The sequence below is a fragment of the Sorex fumeus genome, unplaced genomic scaffold (genome assembly GCF_029834395.1).
Source record: "Sorex fumeus unplaced genomic scaffold, SorFum_2.1 ptg000013l, whole genome shotgun sequence".
Lineage (NCBI taxonomy): Eukaryota > Metazoa > Chordata > Mammalia > Eulipotyphla > Soricidae > Sorex > Sorex fumeus.
Window position 1 is genome coordinate 32,412,548 of NW_026606070.1, and position 27,233 is coordinate 32,439,780.

At 38.9% G+C, this 27,233-nt stretch overlaps 1 protein-coding gene across 3 annotated transcripts in view; it reads right to left on the reverse strand.

Moving 5' to 3' along the window:
* Positions 1-27,233, reverse strand: part of SLAIN2 (SLAIN motif family member 2) — a 57,816-nt gene that overhangs the window by 15,072 nt on the left and 15,511 nt on the right. Inside the window, exons 2-7 of one of the 3 annotated variants that reach the window (XM_056111276.1) lie at positions 24,798-24,946; positions 15,456-15,620; positions 12,486-12,647; positions 9,332-9,691; positions 8,741-8,878; positions 1,610-1,687 (exon numbers count right to left, since the gene is read on the reverse strand). In XM_056111276.1, coding sequence (XP_055967251.1) covers positions 1,610-1,687; positions 8,741-8,878; positions 9,332-9,691; positions 12,486-12,647; positions 15,456-15,620; positions 24,798-24,946 — 1,052 coding nt within the window. The remainder of the gene's footprint in view (positions 1-1,609; positions 1,688-8,740; positions 8,879-9,331; positions 9,692-12,485; positions 12,648-15,455; positions 15,621-24,797; positions 24,947-27,233) is intronic. The other 2 variants (XM_056111277.1, XM_056111278.1) reach the window with 2 other exon arrangements.

The following is a 27,233-nucleotide window of genomic DNA, read 5'->3' on the forward strand; positions in this document are numbered from 1 at the left end:
TAATTATCTAGCATCGGCCTATGGCAGGCAAACTTGAGTGGTGGTGGGTAAATTCAAAATAATGCTGGTGGGAAGGTGTAATGGTGGCGGGATTGGTGCTGAAATACTGAATGCAATCAATTAATGTGAAAAACCTTATGAAAATCTAAAAAAAAAAAACCCCACAGTCACATATCCTACTTTTTAATCTATCGTCATTCCTTTATATTCTATTATCTAAACTGTTTCCTTAAATTCAGCTTAATTATCAAATTATTAATAAAGCATTTTTTATTAATGAACTTGTTATAATATCTATCAGTCCTTTTGTAATTATAGTAATAAACTCTTTTTCTACAAATCACATCTTTTCACCTAAGTCTTTGCATACTTTATCCTACTAATTAATCTTTGGCATTCACTGAATTTGGAAACAATTAGGAACTCTCTAGATCCTGGATAGTTAATACATTTTTTATCTTTTGTGAGTTTGTGCATGGGGAGTGCCACCACTCAGCTGTACTCAGTTTACTCCTAGCCTGTGCTCAGGGGACCATATGTAGTACTGCGGATCAAAACTGATGCACAAGGCAAGTGCTTGAGCACCTTGACACTAGGTAAAATACTTTTCCTTGTTCTCTCTACGTGTTCTGTTCAATTTAATCTGAGACGAATATTTAATGATTTATTGCTTTGCTTTATTTTTTGGCTCCACCTGGCAATGCTCAGGGGTTGCTTCTGGCTCTGCACTCAAGAATCACTCCTGGACATGCCTGGAGGACCACACGTGGCGCCGGTTATTAAACCTAGGTTGGCTGAATGCAAGACAAGCGCCTTGCCCACTGTATTCTCTCTCTGGTCCTGATGTTTAAAAAATATTTAAAATTTTCTCCTTAATGGAAATGGCAGTTTGTGGGGTGCTCAGTGTTCCATTTACAAATCCTTGATCTCAGCATGTATGGCTGGTGCCAGAATTTAATACCCCATTCCTTAAGCCACTGAACCATCTTCCAGCTGAGATGTCCATTCTTCATGCTGATGAAAACCCAATCACACTGTACTTCTTCCTGCCTACATGTCCATTCTCTTGAAGCTAGTATGAGATAAATTTTGGTGTCCAGTCTTCAACTTAGTCCCTAGTTCTACTCCACCACAAATGTTACAAATATTACCATTAACCACAACTTGTGACTGACCTTCAGTCAACTTCTAATATATTCCTATTTCACTGCACAGAGAAGCAAATTCAAAATTTAAAGTTAGAATTAAAAACATATAGAATGTGTGACAGTTGGTTCATTTTAAAACATCTTGTTAAATCTAACTGAAAACAAGTGGCCTCTCAGATCAGCAAAAAAAATGACACATTCTCTAATATTAAATATATCATATATTCCTTTCAACATACCAATCTAATACATACCTCTGTAGAAAATGAGATTCTTCTGGATTTATCCAAATAGCTGACCAAATCCACGTTTTTTGTTTTTTTGTTTGTTTTTTAAAGAAAAAGAAAAAGAAAGACTAAATTGCACCCTCCAGGTAGCACTGACTCGCTTTTCCAAAAGAAACAAGATTTAACTAATGAGCATTTGCTGAAATTTTAAACTGAGTAAGAGGCTGTAGTTACCTCTTTTTGTAGATGAAGTTTGAAGCAACTGTTTGGCTTTGAGGGAAGTACGAGGCAAATTTTTCAGCCTTTGCGAAGCTGTTGAAAAATAAGGAACTGTAATATTTGCCTAGATGGACAAGATAAAGGCTATAGCTTCTGTAAACTTGAATATTTTAATACAAACGTGAAATTTTATCAAGAAACAGAAACTATAAGATGAAAATGTTAGAATCTAGAAGCATAGAAATTTTAAAGTGATGCTTAGTGCAGTAAGTTGGAAAGAATGGGAATGGAAATTCTTAGAGCAAAGAACATATTTTTAGAAATCGTTCTTAAGAGACGAGAAAATCTAAAATATGTAAATTGATCATAAGAGAAAACAAACCACCAGCAAACATGCTATAAGATGCAAAGAATAGAAAGCTAATAAGTAAAAGTGATGAAACATAAGCACACACTACAGAATAAAATAAATGTACTTGTTCAATGCAAAAAAAAAAAAAGCAGACTTTGGCAAAGCACTATTGTTAGATGAACAGCCCTAACATGAAACATTAATACCCATACTCAAAAAGGAGAAGAAAACTCAGAACCAGGCAGGTCCTCAGTAAATCACTACCAAGTACTTTCAATGTGTTCAACATCATCCTGCTATTGAACATGACAAAGTTTTACCGCAGACTTTGGGTAGCAGTTTAGCTGGGCTATGCGTATGGGCATCTGGGACTAGAAGGTGTGAGTTGGAGAGATTGAGGATTCTGACGTAACCAGAGCATCTCTTTATTTTAAAGTGAGCAGTGAATTCTATGCTCCTGCAGTTAATTCCCTGTTCCTTTCACTTTTTTTTGAGTGATCAAACTCAAAACCAGTATGTTAGCAGCTATTCAGAACTATTCATACTGAGTTAAAGTTCACTATGGTTCCAGTGAATTGATGAAGCCAACAACTATTTGTTCAATCAACTACTTTAATGGCTCTAAAGTATCACTCTACTAATCTGAAAGTTAAGCTTCATATGCTGCTCTGATTTGTATGCATAAAGAAAAGACTGAACACTGTGAAATCTGGCCAGACTATTAACAATCACTGAGTTAATACAGGGACACTTAATATAGCATCAAGGAGAATTACTGAAAATTTCTCTTTTGTTCTACTCCTTAACCCTATCAATGCTAAAATAAGTCTTTCTATAGACTAATATTCTATAAATGTAACAAATATTCTGAATTCCAATTATGCACACACATTCACTCCAGTTAAAAAACTATTTTATGCCAATAACTTAAATATTGCCAGGCAGTCTACAGAAAAAATAAAGTCTCCCTATGTAAAATATCTATTTTAAAATGCATTTTTATTTATACCACAAGTCAGAATGTTGTCACCACAAAATTTTCATTCACATATTTATTCGTACATGTTTTCAGCCATTCATATTTTCATTTACGCATTCATTCATTCCTGCTTTCATTTTTCAAATTATCTACTCTACTCCTGGTACTTTTTTTAGATATAATGGACTCAGTAGTCAACGAGGTAAAATTCCTACGGTCATGGAACTAATAATATTCTAGGAAAAAAGGAGATAGATAGTAAAATACCATTAAAATAGAAGACCTAACAGATGGTGATAGCTACTAAAAGGAAAGAGGAACCGAAAATTAGAAATTAAGTTGTAATTGTAGACAAAGTATCAGGAAAAACTTTCCCAAGATGACACTTGTACAAAGATCTGAAGAAAGAGAAGAAATAGCTGAATAGTTATCTGGGAAAAGCATTATAGACAGACAGAAAGGGACCCAAGGCAGGAGAGTGCCCACTATGCTTGTAGAGTGGGAAGCAGGCCATCATGACTAAAGTAGACTAAATGAGGATAAAAGGTAACTGAGTGTATATATGCCAGCAGCTCACAAGATCAATTAACCATTACATATTTTTAAATGAGCAATTAATATATAAGCCACTGTTCTGGGAAAGTCCCATTCAAATTAATAGCTACCAAGACACCACTGGATATTATTTATTCTTCAAATTTTGAAGGTGAAGTTACAATGCTAGCTATAGAAAAGTAAAAACTGTCTGATGGCAAATCCAATAATCAGACCACAAACAGAATCGGGCAGCAAGTAAATGCTAAATTTGCCTGCTACCGACAAAATGAAATGCTTTTTTATAAGTAAACCATGGTTTAAAAAAAAAGCCTACATATTACCTGAATTTTTATTTAAAAAATTATTTATTTACTTAGTAATGCCAGGGATAGAACCCAGACCTCCTACATATAAGGCATGCATTTTGAGCCACATACCCTGTCCTTATTTACTTTTTAAAAATCAACTTTACTGAAGGACAATTTTAATCCAGGAAGACATACCCACTAGATAAAAGCTGAATGGGCTGAGGGCATGCTATGCATGCAGGAGGTCTGGGTTCAATCCCTGACACTCCATGGTCCCGTGATACCACTTCAAGTGCAACAACCCCAGAGCACTGGCAGGTGTGGCCCCAAAACCAAAACATAAACGATATGCCTATTTAAAGTGTGCAAGTATATAAGCCCAACACTCTAATTGTGATATAAAATATTTCAGTGATTCAAATAGTCTCCTCTTTGCAGTTAATTCGTCATCACCCTGTTTTTAGATTTCTCCAAATCCAAACCTTACTTCATTCAATTGCGCTACAGGAGAGATGGTGAAAGTGCCAGCTTCTACCCACCCAATTCAAAATGCAGACAGTAAGTGGATGTATTTATTGCTCATAGAGAATTTAAAGACAAATAAGTAGCTTGGTCTGTATTTATTATTATGCCCTAGCAATAAAAATCAGTATTAGTGGTAAAACACTCCTTAAAGGAAACAGCTCACTGGCTTAAGTTATAAACAATCTGGGCATTGCTGAGTTTAATTTATATGTATTATAAATTAATTAATTAATTTTGGGTGCCAGGATAAAACCCAGGGCTTCGTATTCCCTTGCATGTACTCTACCACTGAGCCACATCTTGATCCTCATATAAATAAACTTTAAACTGGAACATTTTGGTAATTACTCTTCAATAAGCACTGCAGTTCACATGGTAAACGTTATGTAAGTTATATTTTCCCCTGATAAAGAAACATTTGTAAACACATTTCTTTTAGGTCACACCTGGCTGTGTTCACACCTGGTGGTGCTCAGCAGAGCACCTGTGGCGCTAAGGACAGGAAGGGGGTCAACCACAGGCAAGGAAAGAGCCTCAATCGCTCTTTTGTCTGCCCCAGTGGCTTTACATTTTTCCTGTGAGTAAAGTTCACAGCATTATGTACTCATTCAAGGTCACTTCAGCAGAATATGTACCTCCAAGCCTGCGGGCTACTATATATACACCTGGCTGTGCTCAGGGCCTGCTTACTCCTGGCTTTGTACTCAGGCATTCCTCCCAGCTGTGCTTTGGGGCCCGTATGGGAGACGTGCTAGGCAAGTAAGTGCCCTACCCACCTGACGATCTCTCCAGCTCCTATATTTAGACATATTTGAAATAAATTATTTTAGTATTATGACTATAAAACCAAAGAGACAAAATAGAGTGACTTCAACTCTTTCATTATTTACTTGGGTTCTTTTTTGTTTGTTTTGGGGCCACACTGGGCAGTGCTCCTAGCTCTGTGCTCTGAAATCACTCCTAAGAGGGCTCAGTGGACCATGCCATGCCAGGAACTGAACCTGAGTCAGCTGAGTGCAAGGTGAGTGCCTCACTGGGCCTTACTTCTGCCACTTCATTAGTTATGCAACTGTTGTAATTGCTATAGGTCTTTGCTCCCTCTATAAAAATAGGAAACTGAGTGGCTTGAATAGAGATAATAGTTGATGAAAGTAAACCTTGACAAATACTAACCTAGTATTTTTTCTAAATCAGAAGCTTGTCTTTCCTTATTACTAAAACAGTAATTCTTACGTGTTTCTGAAATCTAAAATTTCAACTAAACCTTTGCTTCTTTGATCTTAGAAAGTGATCTATGATAAGCATTCCTTCCCTTAACTGGAAAAAAGTGAGAAAATGACATGTAACTACAAGCTCTACAATGCTCTGGCGGGTGGGGGAGGTGAGGAATCCCAGAGCAACTCAGGGAATCCCAGAGCAACTCCTGGGAATGCTCAGCCAATCATGCCCTGCAGTTCAAGGCTAGGGCTCAAAGGTCCCGCAGCACTGGGGACAACACTGGGGCCCAGGGCATTTAACAGCATGTGTTTTCTCTCCAGCATGTGCCTGCTCTGGTTTTCTTGAGCTTTTTAAGTTACTAGCATTTTCCAAATGAAAAGGAGTCAAAAACTGGCAAAAGCTATGAGAACGAAAATATATTCAAACCCTTTTGATATTTATAAATCAATGCCAGCATCCACAGTAACACAGCCACAGCAAATAAGCATATTAAAAAGTGATTGGCATAGTAAAATAAGGCAAAAGAAGTGGATCCTGAGATGAAAGTAACAGCAGCCTTGCAAAGTTAGGTTCATGCAGACTAGCAAGTAAGAACCAGAGCTTCACCACTTAAAAGAGCTTGAAAAAGAAAGATTTAAAGGAAAATAAAATGCAACAACTATTATACCAATGAGGGTACTTTACACAAATCCTAATGATATATACAAATATATAAACTTGTTAAATTTGTACATTATATATAAAAGCATAAATAAGAAACACAGTAAATGCACACTAAAAAATACACATAGATTCTTATATAACAAAGATAAATGCAAAATTTTAAGAAAAACAGGTAACTGGCTTCACAGTGGATAACTTTAAACAAAGCATTTTAGATATATTTCTAAAATAATTATTCATTTTTGTACTTAGTAGTTCACAAATATATTTTTGTAAATAGTATTCTTTCTTTCTTTTTTTTTTTGAGTCACCCCTTGACAGTGCTCAGGGCTTACTCCCTGTGCTGTGCTCTGGGATCACTCCTGGCAGGGCGTGGAGAATTGATCTGGGTCGGTCATGTGTGAAGCAAGTACCCTGCCCACTGTACTATCTCTCCAGCCCCTGAACAGTATGATTCTAAAATAAAAGTTCAACAATGATAAAAATTTTTATAGTTTATTAACTATAAAAATATGTAACTTTTGGAAAAGGATGGCATAGTGGGGGGAGGTCCCATTATAAAACAGGGGGTGGTATCTTCCCTTCTGCTGTACATTACTCAATTAATGAAATGCACCACTATAATGGTTCAGAAAAATCATATATTTTTCATTAAAAGGTAATTTTTAAAATGAGGAACTCATAATATTTTCCTATATATTTTCCTTTATTATCAATTTCTGGAGGAAAGGAAAAGGCAAGCATCCTACCACTGTACTATTACTCTGAACTTGGTATTTGGCAACTTTGGGAGCCTAATACAAATTCTACTTTGAGTTACCTGGGCATAAGTTATAAAAGTGCGGCTTGTAATATCAAAGTTTTATTATTTAATCTTAATGATATAAAAAGAATCTTCCTATTGCATTTAAATTGAGGACTGCTTTTCATCTTAGACAAGTATACCATGGGGGCAGGAGTACACTCAGTAATAGGATATTCTCAAGTGCCAAATGTTTCTAATTTGCTAGCTTAATAATATGAAGCCTAACTCTCAAATCTCAGGCATAACATGTAAGTTCAAATTTTACCTTTAATTTTTAAAGTCCTGTAATATTCTATTTTCTGTATCATTTATGAGTACCTTAAGGATACTCTTAAATACAGCCAACAAAACATAGGCTACTAAATTTAAAATGTCAATTTAGTACAAAAAATGTTTTTGCATATAGCCACCTGAATATACAAATAAGGTATACACATCTCTAGGCAATAATTAATGCCTTAAATTTTGGAGTTTACCTTGAAAAAAAATAACTCATATCTCTAGAAGATTTTTATGTTAGAGTAGTAAATAATGAAGTTGACAAAGGTCTCTGTAGGCTGAAAGCTCCCCAGCAGGATTAACACCTATGAACCCTAACTCGCACCAATCGGATATGTGACCATAGAAAAGTTAACTGCCCAAAGTTTCAATTTCCTAATTTATACATTAGTAACTATTTTTTCAATGATTCGTTCCAGGGGTTAACTAACACGTATTTGGGTAGTGTACCATGTGAGTTTCTTATATGCAATTATAGAGAGTAAAGTAAGAAAATTTTTATCAACGTGCACAATACACACAAGACATTTTGGTTCCCTCATGTTTTTTTCCTAGTTGAGCCACCAATTAAAAGTAGCTTAACACTGAGTCAGGTAAACACAAGGGCACCAAAGAGGAGCACAAGGGAATAATAAAATTTTGAGTTATTTTCCAGGTTTTCGCATGCAATAATAATACTTCAAGTTCCTATGATTTCTCCCTCATAGCTTGGAGGAGATGAAGGGTCATCATGATGATCACTTCAATTACCAAAGTGAATCAGACCACAGGACTGACAGGTCAAAGGAATAACTTGAGAGTTTGTTCGAAACTGGTTTGACCACATGCTACTGTCTATCAGGTTAATAAGCAATTAATTCAGGGAAAGTAATCTACTTAAAAAAAAAAAAGTGCTCATCTACTTCCAGAGCACCTCTTGGCTTTGGTTCCTTTCCCTTACAAGTTCTCACTGGGTGATTCTCTTGGATCTTTGCTTACATTGTACATGCCTCCCCAACTCAACATTCGCCGCACTTCCTTTCCATCAAGTTACCGTCAGCCTTTTCTCATGAAGTTCTATATCAATTGAAACATTCATTCATGAAGAATTTAATATGCATGCCCCTACTGGTTAATATTTGCACAGGATATTTGCTTTTACTGATGTTCTAGGTAGAAAGCGGGGCTTTAGCTCTGTCCTAGAACTTTTCTCAAAAAAAAAAAAAAATCCTGTCATCTGCAGCATAGGAGAATTTAAAACTCTCTTGTAATATACATTATATATTAGATATCTAGACTTTGCTAATTTAAAATTCTGCAAAGTTTGGTGTCACACAGTAAGTACTGATACAACTGACTTTCTCATAGAGACAAATTTTAAACTTTACTCAATTTCAATTACCTATAGCAACCAATAATCACATTTTACTATGCCTAATATTGTTATTCAGTACAAAATTAATCATTTACCATATGTAATTGATATAGGAAAGACACTTACTGGCTGAAGCCTGAGGTTGCATACGAGGTATTCCTCCATTTGGCACTTGAAAATTTGAGTCACTTCTGCTGCTTTTTACTGAGTCAACTTGTGTATTAGATGTTCGAGACAGGTTTGGAAGACTACGTCTTAGTTTTTCTATAATAATAATTTTAATTTTAAATAAACCAAACCATTCTTTCAGATGAAGAAAAAAACTTCAAATATCAGTATTCAAAATTAACTTTTAAAATTCAAGCATTTACCATGTTCAGCAGTGCTAACAGGAAGTATTAATCTTAAAAACGAGCAACTCAAGTCAGTCTACAAATGGGTAGAAAAGAACCTCTAGAAATAACCATAAACTTTTTAAAAATTATGTGTGTATATACATATACACAAACTACTTCAGAGTGAAACAATGCAAACAAAGCTAACATAATTAAGAAAAAATAAGTTCATTTTCTCTTTCATTTTGTATTGATTCACTACTAATAAAATGGTAAATTCTTGATTTGCTTAAATCTGCAATATAAAACCTTCAAACTTCCCACTGAAATATGAAAACTGTTTTCAGAAACATCTGATATAAATAAATAAGCTCTATTTTACCTTCATTTTTGACACTGCTTGTTTGCAAATCTGTGGGATGGCCTTGAAGTGAAAGGCGAGGTTGCTGTAAGCGGCTAATCATAGGCTGTGGGGACACTCTACTATATTCAATTCCCCGAGCAGGAGATCTCGAACGAGGTGAATTTCTGGGTGACTGCTTGGGTGATGGTCGAGGTGAATTGCGTGGTGATGGTGAAAACCTGTTAACAGCAGGGTATACCGCGTGATGCATATTGTCATCTTCATCATCTAAACTTTGTGCATCAAGTTCTTGATCACTAAAAGTACCCCGTCTCGTAGAATTACAAGAGGAACCAGAACTGCGCCGAGATGTGGTAGCTGCGTATTCTTGCCGGAGACCTGAAATCAGGAATTTGTTGTTTTATTTTTTTAGTTTATTTGATAAAGTTTAAAAGCAAAAGATTATTACTGCAAAATTCTAATAAAGGAAAACTTTTCACTTGTATCATTTTAGACATTTTCCCATATAATGACACACAAAGTACAATTAAAGGGCTATTTTTATATTGAATGAATTCTACAAAACTTTGTCCTTGTATCTAAAACTTGTACTTTGAGGTCACTATCACTGTCATCCCGTTGTTCATCGATTTGCTCGAGCGGGCGCCAGTAGTGTCTCAATTTGCCCGACACGTGCTAGTGTAGCCCTATGGCATATTGGAGGCTCTTTCAGGGTCAGGGGAATGAGGACCACCATTGTTACTGTTTTTGGCATATTGAGGAAGCCACGGGTAGCTTGCCTGGTTCTTTGAGGTAGGTCTGTAAATTAAAAGTATTTTACTCCTAAAACATGCATCCAAATTTTAGATTAACATTAAAGGAATATTGAGGGTAAAGAATCGTTTAACCAGTGAAAAGAACACATCAAAGTATAAAGATAATCTCTGAAGACTGAATGCATAAATTGAAATGTGAAAATGATAAAAAGCCAGGAGCAGTGCAGTCCAAACTCCAGTCTCTCCATCCCTGCCCCCACATCCTAACTTCTAGGACTTTAAGAACTTTCAAAACAATCCTATGTTATCTTGTTATTTCCAAAAATACCTTGGGAGTCCTTTGACCAGCATAAAAACTTCTAGAACAAATATTGATATACATTCATTGAGCAAATAAATTAAATTCAAAGAAAATATATAATTCAGGTGACAAACTGAGCAGATCTGCTAATTACTGGCTGTTTAGTCCAAATAACTTGTTACGGAGCAGTAAACTTTTAAGTTACATATTCGTATATGTACAAAGTGTTCTCAATGATTTTCCAAAGTAGTGCCTGAAAATCATATCCAGTGTGTAAAACTATAGACTCCTGAGGTCCATCTAGACCTTCCGCTGGGTTTAAACTGCTGCCTGCAGCCACTGACAAATCAGTGTTGGCAAACTCAGAACTAATATGACCTAATGAAAGGCCGAGACAACAGTGCTGTTTAAGAAAAGATAAACCCAGTGCTGGACACTTGCACTCTCCTCCATGGGAGCAGATGCTAAGGAGTGAGTCCCACAATCACTGTAGAACCATGTTCTCCATCATGAGAATGAACACGCTTAACCAGGCAATAGCTCTAATTCTGTAATTCTACACTTATTTTTACTTAAAACACTGGAAAAGCAATATTGGGGAAAAAAAAAGGAAAATTAGCCTTTCTTCTAAAAGAGAGCTGGCTGTTTCAAATGTGGCTGCACACACATTTTTAACATTTTCTTTAAATCACCAGAAAAAGAAATATTTAGGGGTGACTTAGGATTATTAAAGTTAGGTCAAAATACCTGCTTTTTTTTTTTTTAACCAAGGCACTGTGAGATAATGAGTAATGAAAGCAATAATAGCTGGTTGAGTCTCTAATAAAATACTGCGGTCTAAAAAAAGTCAGGGTTTAGTTTCAAAGAAATATGAGAAAGACATTGTTTGGCGTCATTCTTCATTCTCCTTTCACAGCCATGACAATATGTAGTCTCTCACTACCCACAGTACAAGTTTCACTAAGGAGTAATGTAAATCCCAAAGAAAAGGGCACGTGATATTGTTTCAAGGGCTAAAGATGTCTGATGCAAGCACCAAATCTTTCTTCTGAAGAGAAGCTCTAAGAAATGAACCGTCAGAGTAAGAAATATCCTGCAGTTTCTTAGTAAATGTTAATAGCTTTCTTAATAAGTGCTGAAGTTAAGAGGCCTATTACAGAGACAACTGAAAGTCTTTTAGCTCAATTATAGTGATGCTTCATTACCCTCAGCCAATTACTAAGACTCTGAAATGTGTAGTTCAAGGATTTCTTTTTTACTGTAAAGGTTAAAGGTCAGAGCGGTAGCTCACTTTATAGTTAAGCCCATGGCTCCTATGATAAAATGTACAGCAAGAACAATACAATTACCATTGTCTTATATTCAGATAAAAACCAGGGCATCCATGGACCCATAAAATACTACAATAATTTTTGTCTAGTGGATGTCAGGGACACCATTTTCACTGGCTTCTCAAAATTGCATGTGACTTTAAGAGTTCAAAGGGCTTCCCCAAGTCAGGACTGAACTGTGGAAAGGTGGAGAGGACTGCTGACCAGCCTGGCATGGCTCTGCCTAGCTACGGTGGGTCACTGAAAACTAAAAAGAAGGGCAGGCAGGCAGCAGGGGCTCTGGGTTGAACTCAGGAGCACCACTTGTCTCCCCAGGTCAGGACTGAACCCTGGCGACGAAGAGGGGGGGGTCTGCTAGCCATCCGGCTAGGCTCTGCCCAGTTAACATTCCCCAAAAACTAGAAGGCCTTTTAGTTTTATGTAGGAGATCTGGGTTCAATCCCCATCAGAACAAAAAAAAAAAAAAAAAGAAAGGAAAAAACAAAACAAAAATCTTGGTGGTCAATTTAAGTCAACAAACAGTTAGAGTAATAACTACCCCGGTGAGTTCCACGGCAAAGCAGCAGAGTACGATTACAGCTGCAGAAGCAGGAATAATCTATAACCTGCTTTTCTTTCCTCCTCATGCAGCACACTACAGGAACAGACCTTGGAAAAAGTTAATACAAACAAATCCCTACTACTCCAACTGTAGCATAATTCCATAATACTAAGAGACATATTTAGTACCACAATCAAACTAAGTAGTAAGGAAATATCTCTAGTTTAATAATTAAAATACTCACTTTCTTCCTGCATCCGAGCTAGAATCTGTACATCAGTTACATCATTTAGTTTATAATTGGATCCAATTGAGTCTTCGTCTAATTCTGAAGCACTTAACTCACTGTCTATAGAGGACTGAGGACTCAGAGGAGGATTTCTATCCGATGAATTTTTCAAATTACCTTAAAATAGAAAAAGATTCAAACTTTGGTGAAACCGAAATTGAATAACCATCTATTATAATTAAAAAATTAAATGTTTGGATTCAGTTGATTAGAATCCGATTTTTTTCTGCTTGTTAAAGTCCCAAACACCAAAATAAAAACCTGATCTTATTAGGGGAAAAAAAGAGGATGGTAAAGACTCCTTCACATATTATGTGTAAATAAAAAAAAATTTTCATTTTTTATTCTCCTATGGAAAGTTAAGATTTCAAAGTAATGACTAGCTAGTAAAATGACAAAGTAATGACCAGCTAGTAAATAAAATAAAATAAAATAAAATAAAATAATACATGCTACCTGGGGAGAGTGAAAAACAGTACAGAAGTTTAGAAGCTTGCCTGTATTAGGCCAAACCCCAGTTTTATTCCCATACCACATACAGTCTCCCAAGCTCTACAAGAGGTGACTCCTGACCACAATCACAGAGCCATGAGTGTTCTCGCCGCCCAACTGTGAGTGAAATGGCTCAAAGGGTTGGATGAGGACCATGCTTTGCATGAGGAAGACGGGGTTAGATCCCTGGGACTGCCACATCCCTCAAGAACCACAACAACCCTGACCACCAGCAGTGCAATCTGCTCGGCTAGGAGCAGGGCATGGGCACCACCCACTCCAAAAAGGGAAAACAATGATGATAATAAGAATAATACATGCGAGGGGCTGGAGAGATAGCACAGCGGGTAGGGCGTTTGCCTTGCACGCGGCCGACCTGGGTTCGATTCCCAGCATCCCATATGGTCCCCTGAGCACCGCCAGGAGTAACTCCTGAATGCAGAGCCAGGAGTAATCCCTGTGCACCGCCGGGTGTGACCCAAAAAGCAAAAAACAACAACAACAACAACAACAAAAGAATAATACATGTGAGGTAGAGGATTTCAACTTTTGTAAGATAGCCAATGAAAGTGCTCTACAGGTAAATTTATGATTGTGGCATTTCCTTTTTCTAAATTCATAACTTAGAAGCTCATCATCTTTTAACTGAATAAAAACTTTTCATAAATAGAAAAATTATAATTTGAGGACTATCATGATTCCCCCAAAAGATATAGGAACAAACCAAAAAAGAAAGTAAGGCCATGCTTACAAAATTCCTTGGCTAAACTGGTACTGGGTATCCAAGAAGCTATCTGAAAGTTAGTAATGAACAACAAAGACGAAATTAAAAAAATTACTAGTTAAGTGTGTTATTTTCCACTCTAAACCAACAGGGAAGACAGGGGAAAACAATAAGAGATTTACAAGGTCAAAAAGTTTTAACATGTTTCTATGAAAATGCTTTTATCAGATCATCCATTTCTTTTTCCCATCCATTTCTTAAGACTAATAAAATTCCAACAATTTCATATATAATTCTAATAGGATTTATTTGAAATCCTTGTTTGTTTTCCAGAATTCTTTATGGTAAGATTCAGCTTCAACATGAAAAGCATGTAAGAAGAGCAAGAGAATCAGGCCATATTTAACATGTGTACTATCTAAAAAGAGCACAGGGAAAGTACTACAAGATTAGGCTCAAATACTGCCTAAAATTTCCTCAAAAATAAACAAATCTAGCACATTAGACATTTCATTATAATAGTCATACTTGAAATAAGTAGCAACTAATTATACACAAAGCAAAGTGCAGGGTCAATGAAGCCATAAACTAGGGAATAGGAAAATTAAAAATTCGAGTTGATTAACAAGTAATTTCTAAGAAAATGATAATAATAAGCCATAGTAAGAGCAGCAAGAGTAAATTTACTTAATCAGTAAATTCTAAAAAAGCAGTAAAACTACAGAACAAACGTCTTAGTTGCAGAATCTGAGCACAATAATCTTCCTCAACTAACTGACGGCAATTTATTCTCCCCATATCACACAGGGCCCCCAGAGCCCTTTCAGCATATTCTTTTACTTCGGGAAGGGCCATGCGTCTCCATTTCCATGAGGAAATCAGGATCACTTGTGGCAATCTTTGGCCACTTAAGTCCCATAGTTCGATGCTACCCAGGGTTGCTGCTGCAGCTCTATAATGTAAGGGCCACCAGAACCACTCTTAGGGACCACACAGGGTCATACTTGGAGGCCACCAAGGCCACACTGGACAGTGCTGGGGAGCTACGTGGGTCACACCAGGCAGTGCTTGGGGCCAAGACCACAGCAGCGACACTTAGGGGCTACCAGGGCTATACCAGGGAGTGGTCGAGGGTCAGCACATTCTTAGAAAGCATTATACTGTTCTTTATATCGATGCATATTAAAATTTCTATTTAAAATAAGCATTTTTTTTCTTTAAACGTTAGTAGTTTTTAAAACCCAAGCAAGCTGGTTAATAAAGCTTTGGTCAAAATGAGTTAAAAGAAGTAGCTTTTGACCCTACTGAATCAAGTCAGATTTAAAGTACACACTTGAGGAAGCTTTACAGAGTTACTCTAACTTATCTTTATAGCTCTTATGTCTGGACATTACCTGGGCAAAGTAGTCCCTGTATACTATTTTCTTTATTTAAATGTTCCAGAAATAAGATGAATCTGAGGGCTGGATAAATAGTACAGCGGGTAAAGTGCTGGCCCTGCATGCAGCCAACCTGGGTTCCATCCCCAGCATGCCACATGTTTCTCTGAGGCCCTCCAGGAAATCCCTGAGCAGAATGAGGAGTAAGCCGAGAGCACTGCCAGGTATGTCCCCCAGTCCCCAAAACAAAACAAACTGAATTCCTGAAGAATGTTATTTTCTAAAAATGAAAACCCATTCATAAACCACTCCATTCACTTCTCCACTTACCTGAATTTCCAGGAAGAATAAGCTGCTTGACTATGGGAGGTCTCACCGGAGTGGAGGATGGAGAATTGAAACCACTGCTATATGGACTACTTGCATTTGGACTGTAAGGGCTTGTATAACTCATGGAGTTGAAAGGATTATTATATAAATTCTGCCTCTTGAGAGCTGCATTAATGAGAAGGGGAAAAGCAAGTTCAGCAACTGAGAAAGAAGAATTTATTGTAAAACATTCCCTTTAGGAAACTTACTGTTAACATCTCAAATTAAATACAACACATTCTGAGTTGGTTTTTGTGTCACAACCAGTGGTGCTCAGTGCTTACTCCTGACTCTCACTCGGGGATCACTTCTGGCGGTGCTCTGGGGACCATATGGGGCACTGGGAATCGAACCCGGTGCTGCACGCAAGGCAAGCACCCAACCTGCTGTACTATCTCTCTGGGCCCCGATCTTAAAGTATAGTGGGTAAATACATTAAAAACCCCAACAGAGGGCCAGTACATGGCTCAGCAGGAGAGCAGCTGCAGTGAAGTATGAGGTCCTAGGTTTGACCCCCAAAGTGTTTCTTACACATTCAACTATACTATAATAAAACACTAGTCATACCAAACCAAAATATCACAGGAAAATATCATAGAAAACGTTATCTCCTGGGGGCCAGGGAGATAGTTCAACAGGCTGAGCACATACTTTACATGTAAGAGATCTGGGTTCCATCCCTGGCATCATGAGGTCCAGCACATAGGGAGCTGTCCCTAGGCACATAGCTGGGAGCAACCCCAAAGCTTGGCCAGGTGTGGTACAAAAAAGCAAACAAGTGAAAGAATGTCCTCAAATTATTGGCCTCTAAATTAATTTACTTATATGTAAAGTGAAAGAATGTCTTCAAATTATTGGCCTCTAAATTAATTTACTTATACGTAAATGGAAAATCTATTCCAACCTTATTAGCTAGCCTTTAAAAAATGATTACTGGGGTCCAGAAAGAGAGTACAGTGGAGTACAGAGGTCAGGATGTTTGCCTGGCATGCAGTCAACCTGGGTACAATTCCTGGCACCCTATGTGATCCCTGGGCACCAGTAGAAGTGAGTTCTGAGTACAAAGCCTGGAGTAAGCCTGAGCACTGACAGGTGTGTCTCCAAACCAACCAAACAAAAAAACCTCACAAGCTACTGGGCCAAAGAGAGCTCAACAGGCAAGCATATACTTAGGAGGGAAGAGGCCAGGCTCGATTCCAGGCATCACACAGTCCCCTAAGAACTGTGGGGAGTGACCCCTGGGCAGAGCTGGGAATAGCTCTCAGCAATGCTGAATGTGGCCCCTTAAGCCCATATACAGATTTCCCCCCACTCATTTTGGTAACCCTGCTAAAGTACACACTTATGGCCGTGGAGGTAATACAGCGGTAGAACACCTGCTAGCACGTGTAAGGTGTCAACCCCCTACCCCCCAATCTCCCCGCAAAAAATAACTCTATGAAATAATGAACTTTTTTTTGATGTATAGTGCCTGGGTTCAAACTCAGAACCTCACACATGCAAGGCAAATGCTCTCCAATGGACTATATCTCCCAGTCCTAATAACAAATTTTTAAAAGAACCTTTTCCAAAGTCTAGACATTAAAAAACAACAAACAGAAAAGCAAAATTGACTGTTTAGGCCAGGTGAAGGTAAACACACGTAATTCTCTTTCCACAAGAAAAAAAGTGCCCCCTACTATACCCAAGAAAAATACTTCTACCAAAAAAAAAAAAAAACCACTGTAAAATATAATTATTTATATCACGATCACGATCATCCTGTTGTTCGTCGACTACCTCGAGCAGGCACCAGTAACATCTCCTTCGTCCTAGCCCTGAGATTTTAAAAAGTGCTATATTCAAGGCTCTTTGAGGGTTAGGAGAATGAGACCCATCATTGTTACTGGTATTTGGCATATTGGGTACGCCACGGGGAGTTTGCCAGACTCTGCCGTGTGGGCAGGCTACATTCGGTAGCCTGCCAGGTTGTCCAAAGTAAGAACGAGATAATAAGATGTCATATAATTACAGAAATAGTACAAAAGGAGAGATATTAAATACAAATATATACAAGAAAAATTAACATTGAAGATAATATTTCACCTTATTCTAAAATTCACATTAATTTGCATTCATTCAGAAAGCACTGCGTAGAGCACAAAACAAAACACAGTGCTTTTCTCAGGCGATTTACAGAAATGGAGTGCAACAGAAACAAGGATTTCAAGGTTTCAAGGTAAAATGGAGCACTATCAAAATGCAAATGGGTATGGAAAAAATTAGAAAGGAACAATTTGTTATAATGCAGAGAAAAGGCATGAGGATTTGGGGAAAGAGGGAGAGTCCCTGGAACAACCCAGAAAGAATGAGTAGAAATTTGCTGAGTGCTCAAGTGGGAAAAGCCTCGCTTTCATCCGTGTTTATAATATGAACAAAAGCAGGCTCTGGAAAATGCAATCTGTGCAGGGAACAAGAGTGAGTTTTCTAGAAAGGCAAGACATAAGAAAAACACAGGGAAAAGCAGCTGGGGGCAGGTCACAGTTTGGAGCACTAAACCGAATTAGGCCATCAGTGATTTTTGAGAACAATGATAGGATCCAATCCGTTAAGAGAAAACAAAACAAACAAACAAGCAAGCACTGGGAATTTGATTGAGCTAAGCAGGATAGGTGACAGTAAAAGGTGTGAGAAGGTACAGGAGAACAGCACAGCAAACAGGTGCTTGCCCTGCATGCGGCTGACCCAGGTTTGATTCCAAGCACTGCATATGGGTTCCCTAAGCCCTGCTAGGGGTGAGCCCTGTGTACACAGAGCCAGGAGTAAGCTCTGAGGACTGCAGGGTGTGGCCCCCAAACCAAACCAAATAAAAGGCAGGGTGGGAGGAGTAAGATGACTAAAGTTTTTGGGTTGTTCCCTGGCAGAGAGATAATCTGGGGAAGAGAAATATATCCTCTGTTTAGTTAGTGCTGTAAGTTAAACAGTGCTGCTTTATACATATTCAATGTTACATTTAATATTTTGTACAAATTTAACATGTAATAAATATGTAACATGATCTCGGAAATAGCAACCTTGGCAGAAATGTAGGATTTCTTCCTATTGCTCTACTTCTTGATCTCCTTTGAAGCTTATGCTCTTAAACCTGGCTATTTAATCAGCAGCATTTCAAGTCCTCAATCCTTCCCGTGCGGGAGGGGGGGTTTGGGGGGGGGACAGCATTTGGGCTACCGCAGACTAAGTTTACTGTTTTAGTTCCCAAATCTTTTCATCTCCGCTACCATCCTTTTCCCCCAACATACAGTACAAAGTCATCTTCACTGATGCCCCCAAAAGCATCAACATCCAACATCCACCCTTGAACTCTCCAATCTATTTTCCGTAGTACTGCTGAGTAAGATCTTGTCAGGAATAGAGGCTAACAAGTCTTCACCAGGTATCTGGGCAGTCTGACTGTGTCAGCTCTTTTTTCTTCTCTCTCTCTCTCTCTCTCTCTCTCTCTCTCTCTCTCTCTCTCTCTCTCTCTCCAGTTACTCTGACTTATTCCAGTTCCTCAGGTAGGCTAAGTTCCCTCCAGAAGGTCTCTGCAGAAACTGTCTTCTCTTCTCCGCTCACCCAATTCCCTCTTCAGTCCACGTATTTTTTTTTTTAGTCCATACAAATTTTGATCCCAGGCACCACAAGAATGGCCATGAGCAACCGCTGAGCACAGAGCCAGGAGTAAGCTCTGAGACAGCAGGGAGCAGCCCCCAAAGCAAAGCAAAGATGGACACATGGGGATTACCAGGAATGGGAAGGTGAAGGACATAGAAGTTTAGTATAGTATGATGAGAAAGTTCTGGAGATGGACAGAGGGGAGGGAAAGATTACACAGTGGGGAAGAAGTGATGTGAAGGTACTTAATGCCACTAAATGTTTATTTTTAAATGATTTAAGTAAGAAATCGTATGCAATGCAAATTTTTACCACAAGTAACTTTAAAAAACTTTAGAAGAACGACTTTCCAGTGAGACTGAAAGGAAAAATAGCAGGAAAAATTTAAAAAGGACAAAAAAGATAATGCACTGCAAAAAATACAAGAAAAGGAATGGTGGTACACTTCAAAGATGCTGAGGGTCCTGGAGCAGCAAAGATTCTGTGAGCTAGTATCCAGTAATGAAGTTCCTGGGGAGCTACAAAAAACTCCATCTGAAAAACCATCTCCCAAGGGCAGGAGACAGAGTTCAAGGGACTGGAATGCATGCCTTGGGGTTTCCAAGCTGGGTCCCCAGCACCAAGTGTGACTCTTTACTATATGGCCAGACACCACTTAAGGCCCCGTGACCCAAAGCATGGTTACCTGGAGCAGCCCCAGCTCCTGGCACTGCTTAGGAAGCCCCTCTCTCAAATAACCCCTCAGGGTCGTTTGGGGAGATAGCACTGGGTGTGGTGGATCCTAGACAAATACAGAGGTGGTAAGCTATACCCCTAAAATTCAACAATTTTGTAAACCAGTAACAGATCAGTGAAGAAGGGGCTGGAGAAACAGTACAGCATGCGGGTGTCTGCCTAACACGTGGTCGTGAGTTCCATCCCCAGCATTCCCCATTGTCCCCAGAGCACCCCCCCCCAGGAGTGATCCCTAAGCACAGAGCCAGGAATAACACCTGAATACCATCGGGTATTGCCCCAAACCCCAAAATAAATTAAATTAGAAAATGGTGGGATGAAATCTCCAGGCTCACACAGAGACTGTAATGGGCGACTCCCCCCCTTCCCCCACCATCTCCCTGTGCTTCTGGTAGCCTGGCAGTCACACCCACCCAAACTGCCTCTGGTGCCATAAAAAGTCATTAATGGCCATGACCCAGAGACTCAGAAATAAATCTCTCGGAACAGAGCGATATGAGAGCAACATCCCATAGATATGCCTCTGGACCCCAAATTCAACATCCAGTGGGGAAAAAAAATTAGATTAACCTCAGGTGTATCACCATATTTAAAATTTTAGAATTTCTGGAGCACATGGCTGCAGTTGTGACTGTGTGTCCACTGATATACCAAGATAAGGACTTAATGGCTATAGGATGAATTGCAGCAATCTTCACACACTTTCCTCTAAGAAAACATTTTTGAGTAATTTTTAGCAAATTACTTATAACAAGTAATACAAAATATTTAGGTCCTGCTTTGGGGGCAGGATTTGGGGGTCAGGGTGGAAATATTTGAAATATGGTGGTGGGAAGGTGTAATGGTGGTAAGATTGGTGTTGGAATATTCAATGTAATAACGTACTGAACAACTTTATAAAAATTTTAAAAAATTAAAAAATGGTGGGGAAGAATTCTCCCCTCCAACTGGGAAAAGGGGGGGGGGGGTTAGGAATACAAGAATCATACTAACTTGGAACATTGTTTTAAGTATATATTATACTTAGAGCTCCAGCTACTGTTTTATGTATATAACTACAAAATCTAAACATGGTAATTAAACAGATTCAGTACTGAATTACATATTGGTTCGAGAATATAGCTTCTCTTACACGTTCCTACAATCTTTAATACCACTGTTATATAATCAAACAAAAAGTCACTAACTCAAATTACTTTTTCCTTTTCCTTGTTATTTATTATTATTTTTTTAAAGCAGCGTCAGGGATTCAAGCCAAAACCCCACACATGCAAATCAAGAGCTACATTCCTAGTCTTTGAAAGAGAAAATTTAATTGTTGTGGTGGCCGCACCCATCAGTGTTTAGTGGTATCAGAGGCAAAACCCAGAGCTACTTAAATTACTTAGACCTCAAATTACTATTTTTGAGATATAATGGATTTTCTAAGAGTGAAAGAGGGAAAATATGTGTTCAAGAGGTAACATATGCTTCTTCAAAGCAGAAATAAACAAGACAAGCAAGCAAGATATATGTTCAGGGGAGAACATGAGTTTGAAGAGCAACCCTTTCAGGATGTTTTAAATCAGGGGTTGGTAAACTATAGTCTGTGAGTCTAACCCACACCCCTCAACCTATTTTGCAAAAAAGCTTAATGGAAACACAGTTATACATTTCATTAAGAATTATCTATAGTTGCCAGCATCAAATAAGGATAAAGCTGGGTAACTTCAATGGAGACTTCATAGCGCACAAAATATGAATTATTTACTCTTTGGTCCTTTACAAAAAAGCTTGCTAGACCCTATTTTATACATTTTCCTCCTTATTGTTTATCTTACCCACTGTCAGATAAGGTCCAAGAAAGTAGTCATTTTTATTTCATTCATTGATTTGGCCTCAGAGTTGAGAACAATGCCAAGCACATAGGTTATTAACAAATACTGCTGATTGAGAAAACTTTCTAACTAAACTGTAAATATTCTTTGTAAGCAATTAGAAAAAAATACTAACTAAACCATAAATTATTTCTAAGGTAAGATAACAGCTAAAAAATGATACATAAAAAAACTGTATCAGTGGGGGTGGCAGAGCAGGTAAGGCCTTGTACATGGTAGACCAGGGTTTAACCCCTGCACCCTGAAGACCACCAAGAGTGATCCCCAAGCACAGAGTCAGGAGTAAGTCCTAAGACAGTGGCGTCTGGCCAAAAAAATACCCCAAAAAGACAGTGTGTGTGTGTGGGGGGGGGGGGGAGGGGTGCTCCCAAATGGTGTTCAGGAGGTCTGAATGTCCCACCAGTAGTTCTCAGCCAAGCCAGCCAGAGGCTCAATGCAGGCAGCAAAGACGCAATGCGACTCGAGCACTGTGGCGCCGGGGAGACCCAAGCCATCCTGACAGTGCTGGTGGTTACTCCAGGATTGTTATGTGGGTGAAGCTGGGAATCGGATCCATGTCTGCTATATCATCTCCGAGTTCAAATATCTTAATCAATGTCTAGATAGTCTCATACAACTGAAATGACTTAAAATTGTTATTTCAAATTATTTACTAACTTCTCGCATAATCACAACAATCTCATAACAATTCAAGCATCAAAGTGAAATTATAAAAATGGCTACTCAAGATATTTAAAGGAATGCATACAGGCCAATAATTTTTCAAATTCTACACAGACGGAAAGTAAGACTTCAGAGTCAAAACAGACTTAGAGGACCAGTCTCTGGATGGTTGAAGATAAGACAGCTCGGGGGCTGGAGTGCAAACGATGCATATGGGAGCCCAGGCCTCTGCCCCAGCACTGCCCGATATGACACCAAAAAAAAAAACAAAACAAAACAAAACAGAATTAGGAGTTCCGTGATCCCATTACTTAAATGATTATAATATAATAACTATCTCTCCTTACAGTCAATTTCACTACACTGAGTGCCAACTCAACTGTTAAATATCTCTTTGCCTCTCCTAATCATTTTCAGCTTACATTCTAACAAGAGAGCGTATGTCAATAATAAAATCAAAATGAGGTCAGCATGACAGTAGAGAGGGCAGGGAAATTACCCTCCACATGGCTGACCCGGATTTGGTCCGATATGGTCCCCCAAGCCCTGCCGGGTTTGATCCCTGAATACAAAGCCAGGAGTAAGCCCTGAGCACTGCCAGGTATTGTCCGTAAACAAGAACAACAAGAACCAAAAAGTGAAAACAACCTTTGTTAAGTATGTGGCTGGCAAGTAAACACACAGCAAAGATCAAAAACTAAAGCGTATTCTCGATTAGTAATCATTCCAATACTTCACTACGTGAACAGTCTCAAAAACAGGAACATTCTTAAGAGACTGAAATTCCAAGAGTAAATATTTTTCCTACATTTCTTCTACCCACACTGGCATGCCATATTTCATGCTGAGCACAAGTAGCCACAGACACGTTTTGTCAGCATGTTTATGACTGCTGTGCCTTTCACGCTGTCCCTGTTGTTGAGGGAGCCGTGTCCCCCAGTGCCCAAGGCCCAGGTCACACCTGCCTGGACTGAGGAGATGGGCTCTTGCTGCCCAGGTGGACTCAAGTCCCTGCCTGTGCTCTCATTTGAGCCAAACTCCTATTTCTGTGGGTACAATTACATAAAAGCACAAAAAAGGCAATTTGAACCCAAAATGCCAATGATAAAAAGGAAAAAAAATGACAGGGAAGGGAAATGGACATTTTTTCTACATACCTACTATGAGCCAGAAAATAACATGCTATACTCTTTCATGTACATTTTATCACTTAATCCTTAAAATACCTACAAGGTTCACTGTTATGAAAGAACGGAACTCACAGAAGTAAAGTAGGCAGAGTCAAGAGTGACTTTCAGCATGAGAACCAGGTCTCCGTTTCTTAACCTGTATCTTTCCAACACATCAGGATCACCAAGTGTGGTAAACAATTTTAGAAAGATACCAAACACTTCTAATAGTTGATTTATATTAGCCAGAATCCTACCACATTAAAGTAAGAGTCAAGGATGTTACTATTTAGGACGAGGATAAATGAAAATGAGATTTTAAAAAACCTACTAGGGGTGGGGGCTAGAGAGATACTACGGTGGGTAAGCATTTGTCTTGCATGCAGCCGACTTGGGTTCAATACCCAATACCCCATACAGCCCCCCAAGCCACACCAGGAGTGATCCCTAAGCACAGAACCAGGAGAAAGCCCTGAGCACTACAGATATGGTCCCAAAACGGGGGGGGGTGGGGGGGGGAGCAGGGGAGGCAAAACCAATTCAAAATAAAACAAACCAAAAAATCAGAAAAGTTCCAGGGCTGGGGAGATAATTCAAATGGCACAGTTAGTGCACGAGTTTTGCATACAGGAGGCCTGGGTTCAATTCTTGAAGTAACCTCAAAAGCACCATGCCAGGAGTGGCCTCTAAGCACTGTCAGGGATGACCCCAAGAAACTAAAAAGAGAACTTTCAAGAGCTATTAAAGGGCTCGAAAGAAACCTCACAGAATTGTTCCTTGCATTCACGAGGCCCCAGATATGATTCCTGGCACTGAACGGTTTCCTGAGCACCACTGGGTTTGCCTCTGGTGGCCCCCAGCACCACAGGGTCCAAGCACAGAACCTTCAGGACCACAGAGCCAGGTAGGGTATCGACCACAACAACCCTCAGACCCCTCAAATACTGACTGGGAGGTACGTACACGCACACACACACGCACACACACATTCACATACACACATATGCATATACAGATAAACAAAAACTTTAAAAGCTTTAAGTACATAGGGGTAAGTAAATATAGCACACATGCACATACTGCAAAATGCTCATGACAGCACGCACAATGCAATTAAAAAAGAAACTGCATTTCTAAAGAACGGCATTCCTAACAACACCGTTCAACATTTATATTTTTGAATTAAACAAAAAGCAAGGAAATGAATTTACAAATAATAGACATACCTGACATAGTTTGATCAAGTTTGTGGATAAGAGACTTTTTAGCACATTCAACATCAGGACTTGGGTAATCCAAAACTTGCCTGCACCAAACTAATGGACTAACTGATTTTTGCATTGGTGTAAGTTTTTTCTTTGGTGATGAATACAGCCTGGAAGAAAACAAAAACAAAGACAAAGAACCATTTATTATTAAGCACAAGTTAGGGTCCTTTCAAAGTGGATTTAAATTCTGAGGAGTGAAGAATTGAGAGTGATGGAATATTTTTAAAAATAAACCACATTTACTTTGCACACTGGAAGAAAAATGACACTGTGAAAAATCAATATAAACCCAAATAAGACCAACCGTTCAATCCTAAAATGTACCTTATTTTTGTCTTTTATTCTTATTACAAAACTATGAGGAAGCATCTGTCTTTACAATAAGTTATTGTTTTTAGTAGCTTAATAACTTTCCAACACAGCTTTGCCTTGTCTAGGAAGCAGGATGAAAACATTTCTTGCTTTCCATTCCCATTTCCCTCTCAACTACAAACCAGACAAAAACTAGACTAGTAACTCATCCCTTTACGTAGTTCTGCTCTGTTTCCCACCTTTCAAATAATACAGGAGAAAAAAGGAATTTTATGTTCCTGGAGAAAGTATCTAGAAAGAAAAACATGAGACGAGATGGGAGACTGTATTTTCATTTTCTACTTCATAGCTTTCCTCAGATTTGTTCAGATTATGTTAATTAATACTAAGTTTATTTCAAGGTGACTCTATATGGAAAATGTGAAATTACTTGAATTTTACTTAAAGTGTTCTTCAACCAAGACAATTTAAGTGAGATTTATAAAATGAACAGAAATATGCTCTGGTGTATCTGGTGTAGTGTCCAATAAAGCAAGAAGTAAATCATTTCACACTGCGTGACCATCTAAGATAGAGGTCTATACAGACACAGGCCGAGGGAGAAGCTCGGGGGCATAGGATGCCTGTGTTCAAAGCACAGGCCCAAAGCTCAACCCACGGTGCTGTCACGTGCTCTCACAGCGCTGCTGTCCGTGATCCCTGGTGCCATAAGGGATTTCTAGTTGCAGAAGAGTCAAGTGCATGACTCAAGGAGTGTGGACCCACACTCTCCCCGTGAGTACTGCTGGTCACACATCCATAAAGTACATCCGTTGGGGAGCACCTGTGTGAGCACTGCTATGGCCCGCCAAAGAATTGGTGAGCAGTACAAACAAAACACCACAACCAAAGAGTACAACCCCCGGTGAATATGTGTACATCACAACAGAAAAAGAATGCAGCCCTGGACAAGCACTGCTGAGTGTATAAGCACCCCAACCTGATGTGCAGGCATGACTGAAATGTGTACACTCCTCTCAGGCATGCGTGCACCCTTCATTGCAACCACCACCACCACCATGAGGTGAGGGGCAGGAGAAAGAAAGAAGTTCTGGCCAGGTTGTGGTGAAAAAGAAATCTCTGTAGACCAGTCTTGCCTCTATGGAAAACATGAAAGTTATTAAAAAGATTAAAAAACAGATCTAGCCAGGGGTGCGGCTCAGAAGTAGAGTACTTGCCTTGCAAATGTGAAGTCATATATTCAATTCCTGGCACTGGACCCCTCCTAGGAGATGGCTCAAAGGGCCAGAATGCATGCTATGCATGCAGAAGGTGAGGGTTCAATTCCCAGCACCACATGGACCCCACCCCCAGCCAGGAGTGATCCCTGACCACTGTCCCAGAAGTATCCCCAACACTCCAGGAGTGACCTCAAAACCAAGACAACACTTCTCATGCATGATTAAAGATCTGATATATATATATATATATATATATATATATATATACACATACACACACACACACACACACACACACACTCAATGACAACAAAAATAAAACCAGAAGATAATTATTTTCAGAAAACTCAATCAATCAGAAGAAGAAATGAGTAGGTGATTCTACCTCCTATGTATGGGCGTGGCGGGGGTGGGGGGGACAAGAAACAGATCAAACCAAACCAAGCAAACTATTGGGTTCTGACTGTAGGATAGGGATTAACAGAGGGGAAGGAAATTCAAAGAGATGGTAGAAAATTCACTGGGACTTTGGTCTGGGCATAATATGGTAGCCTACATTCGAGGAGGTGTGAGTCTAAAACATACGCAGTGTTGTAAAACAATGTTTCTACAATTAAATAAATTTGTATTTGACATTAAATCAACTTGCAGGAATAAAATGAAGTATATTCTGGGAGCTGGGAGGTGGCTCTGGGACACAGCACGTCTGGTATGTGTGAGGTCTGGGCTGCTCCCAGAACAGAAGGAAAGACAGAAAGAGTATTCTGTTGTAAACACACCTCTACAAAAGTAAAACTGACAAAACTACTTTCTAGTGGCAGTATATTCATTTTTTCCTCTTCCTTCTTTTTAACAATAACTT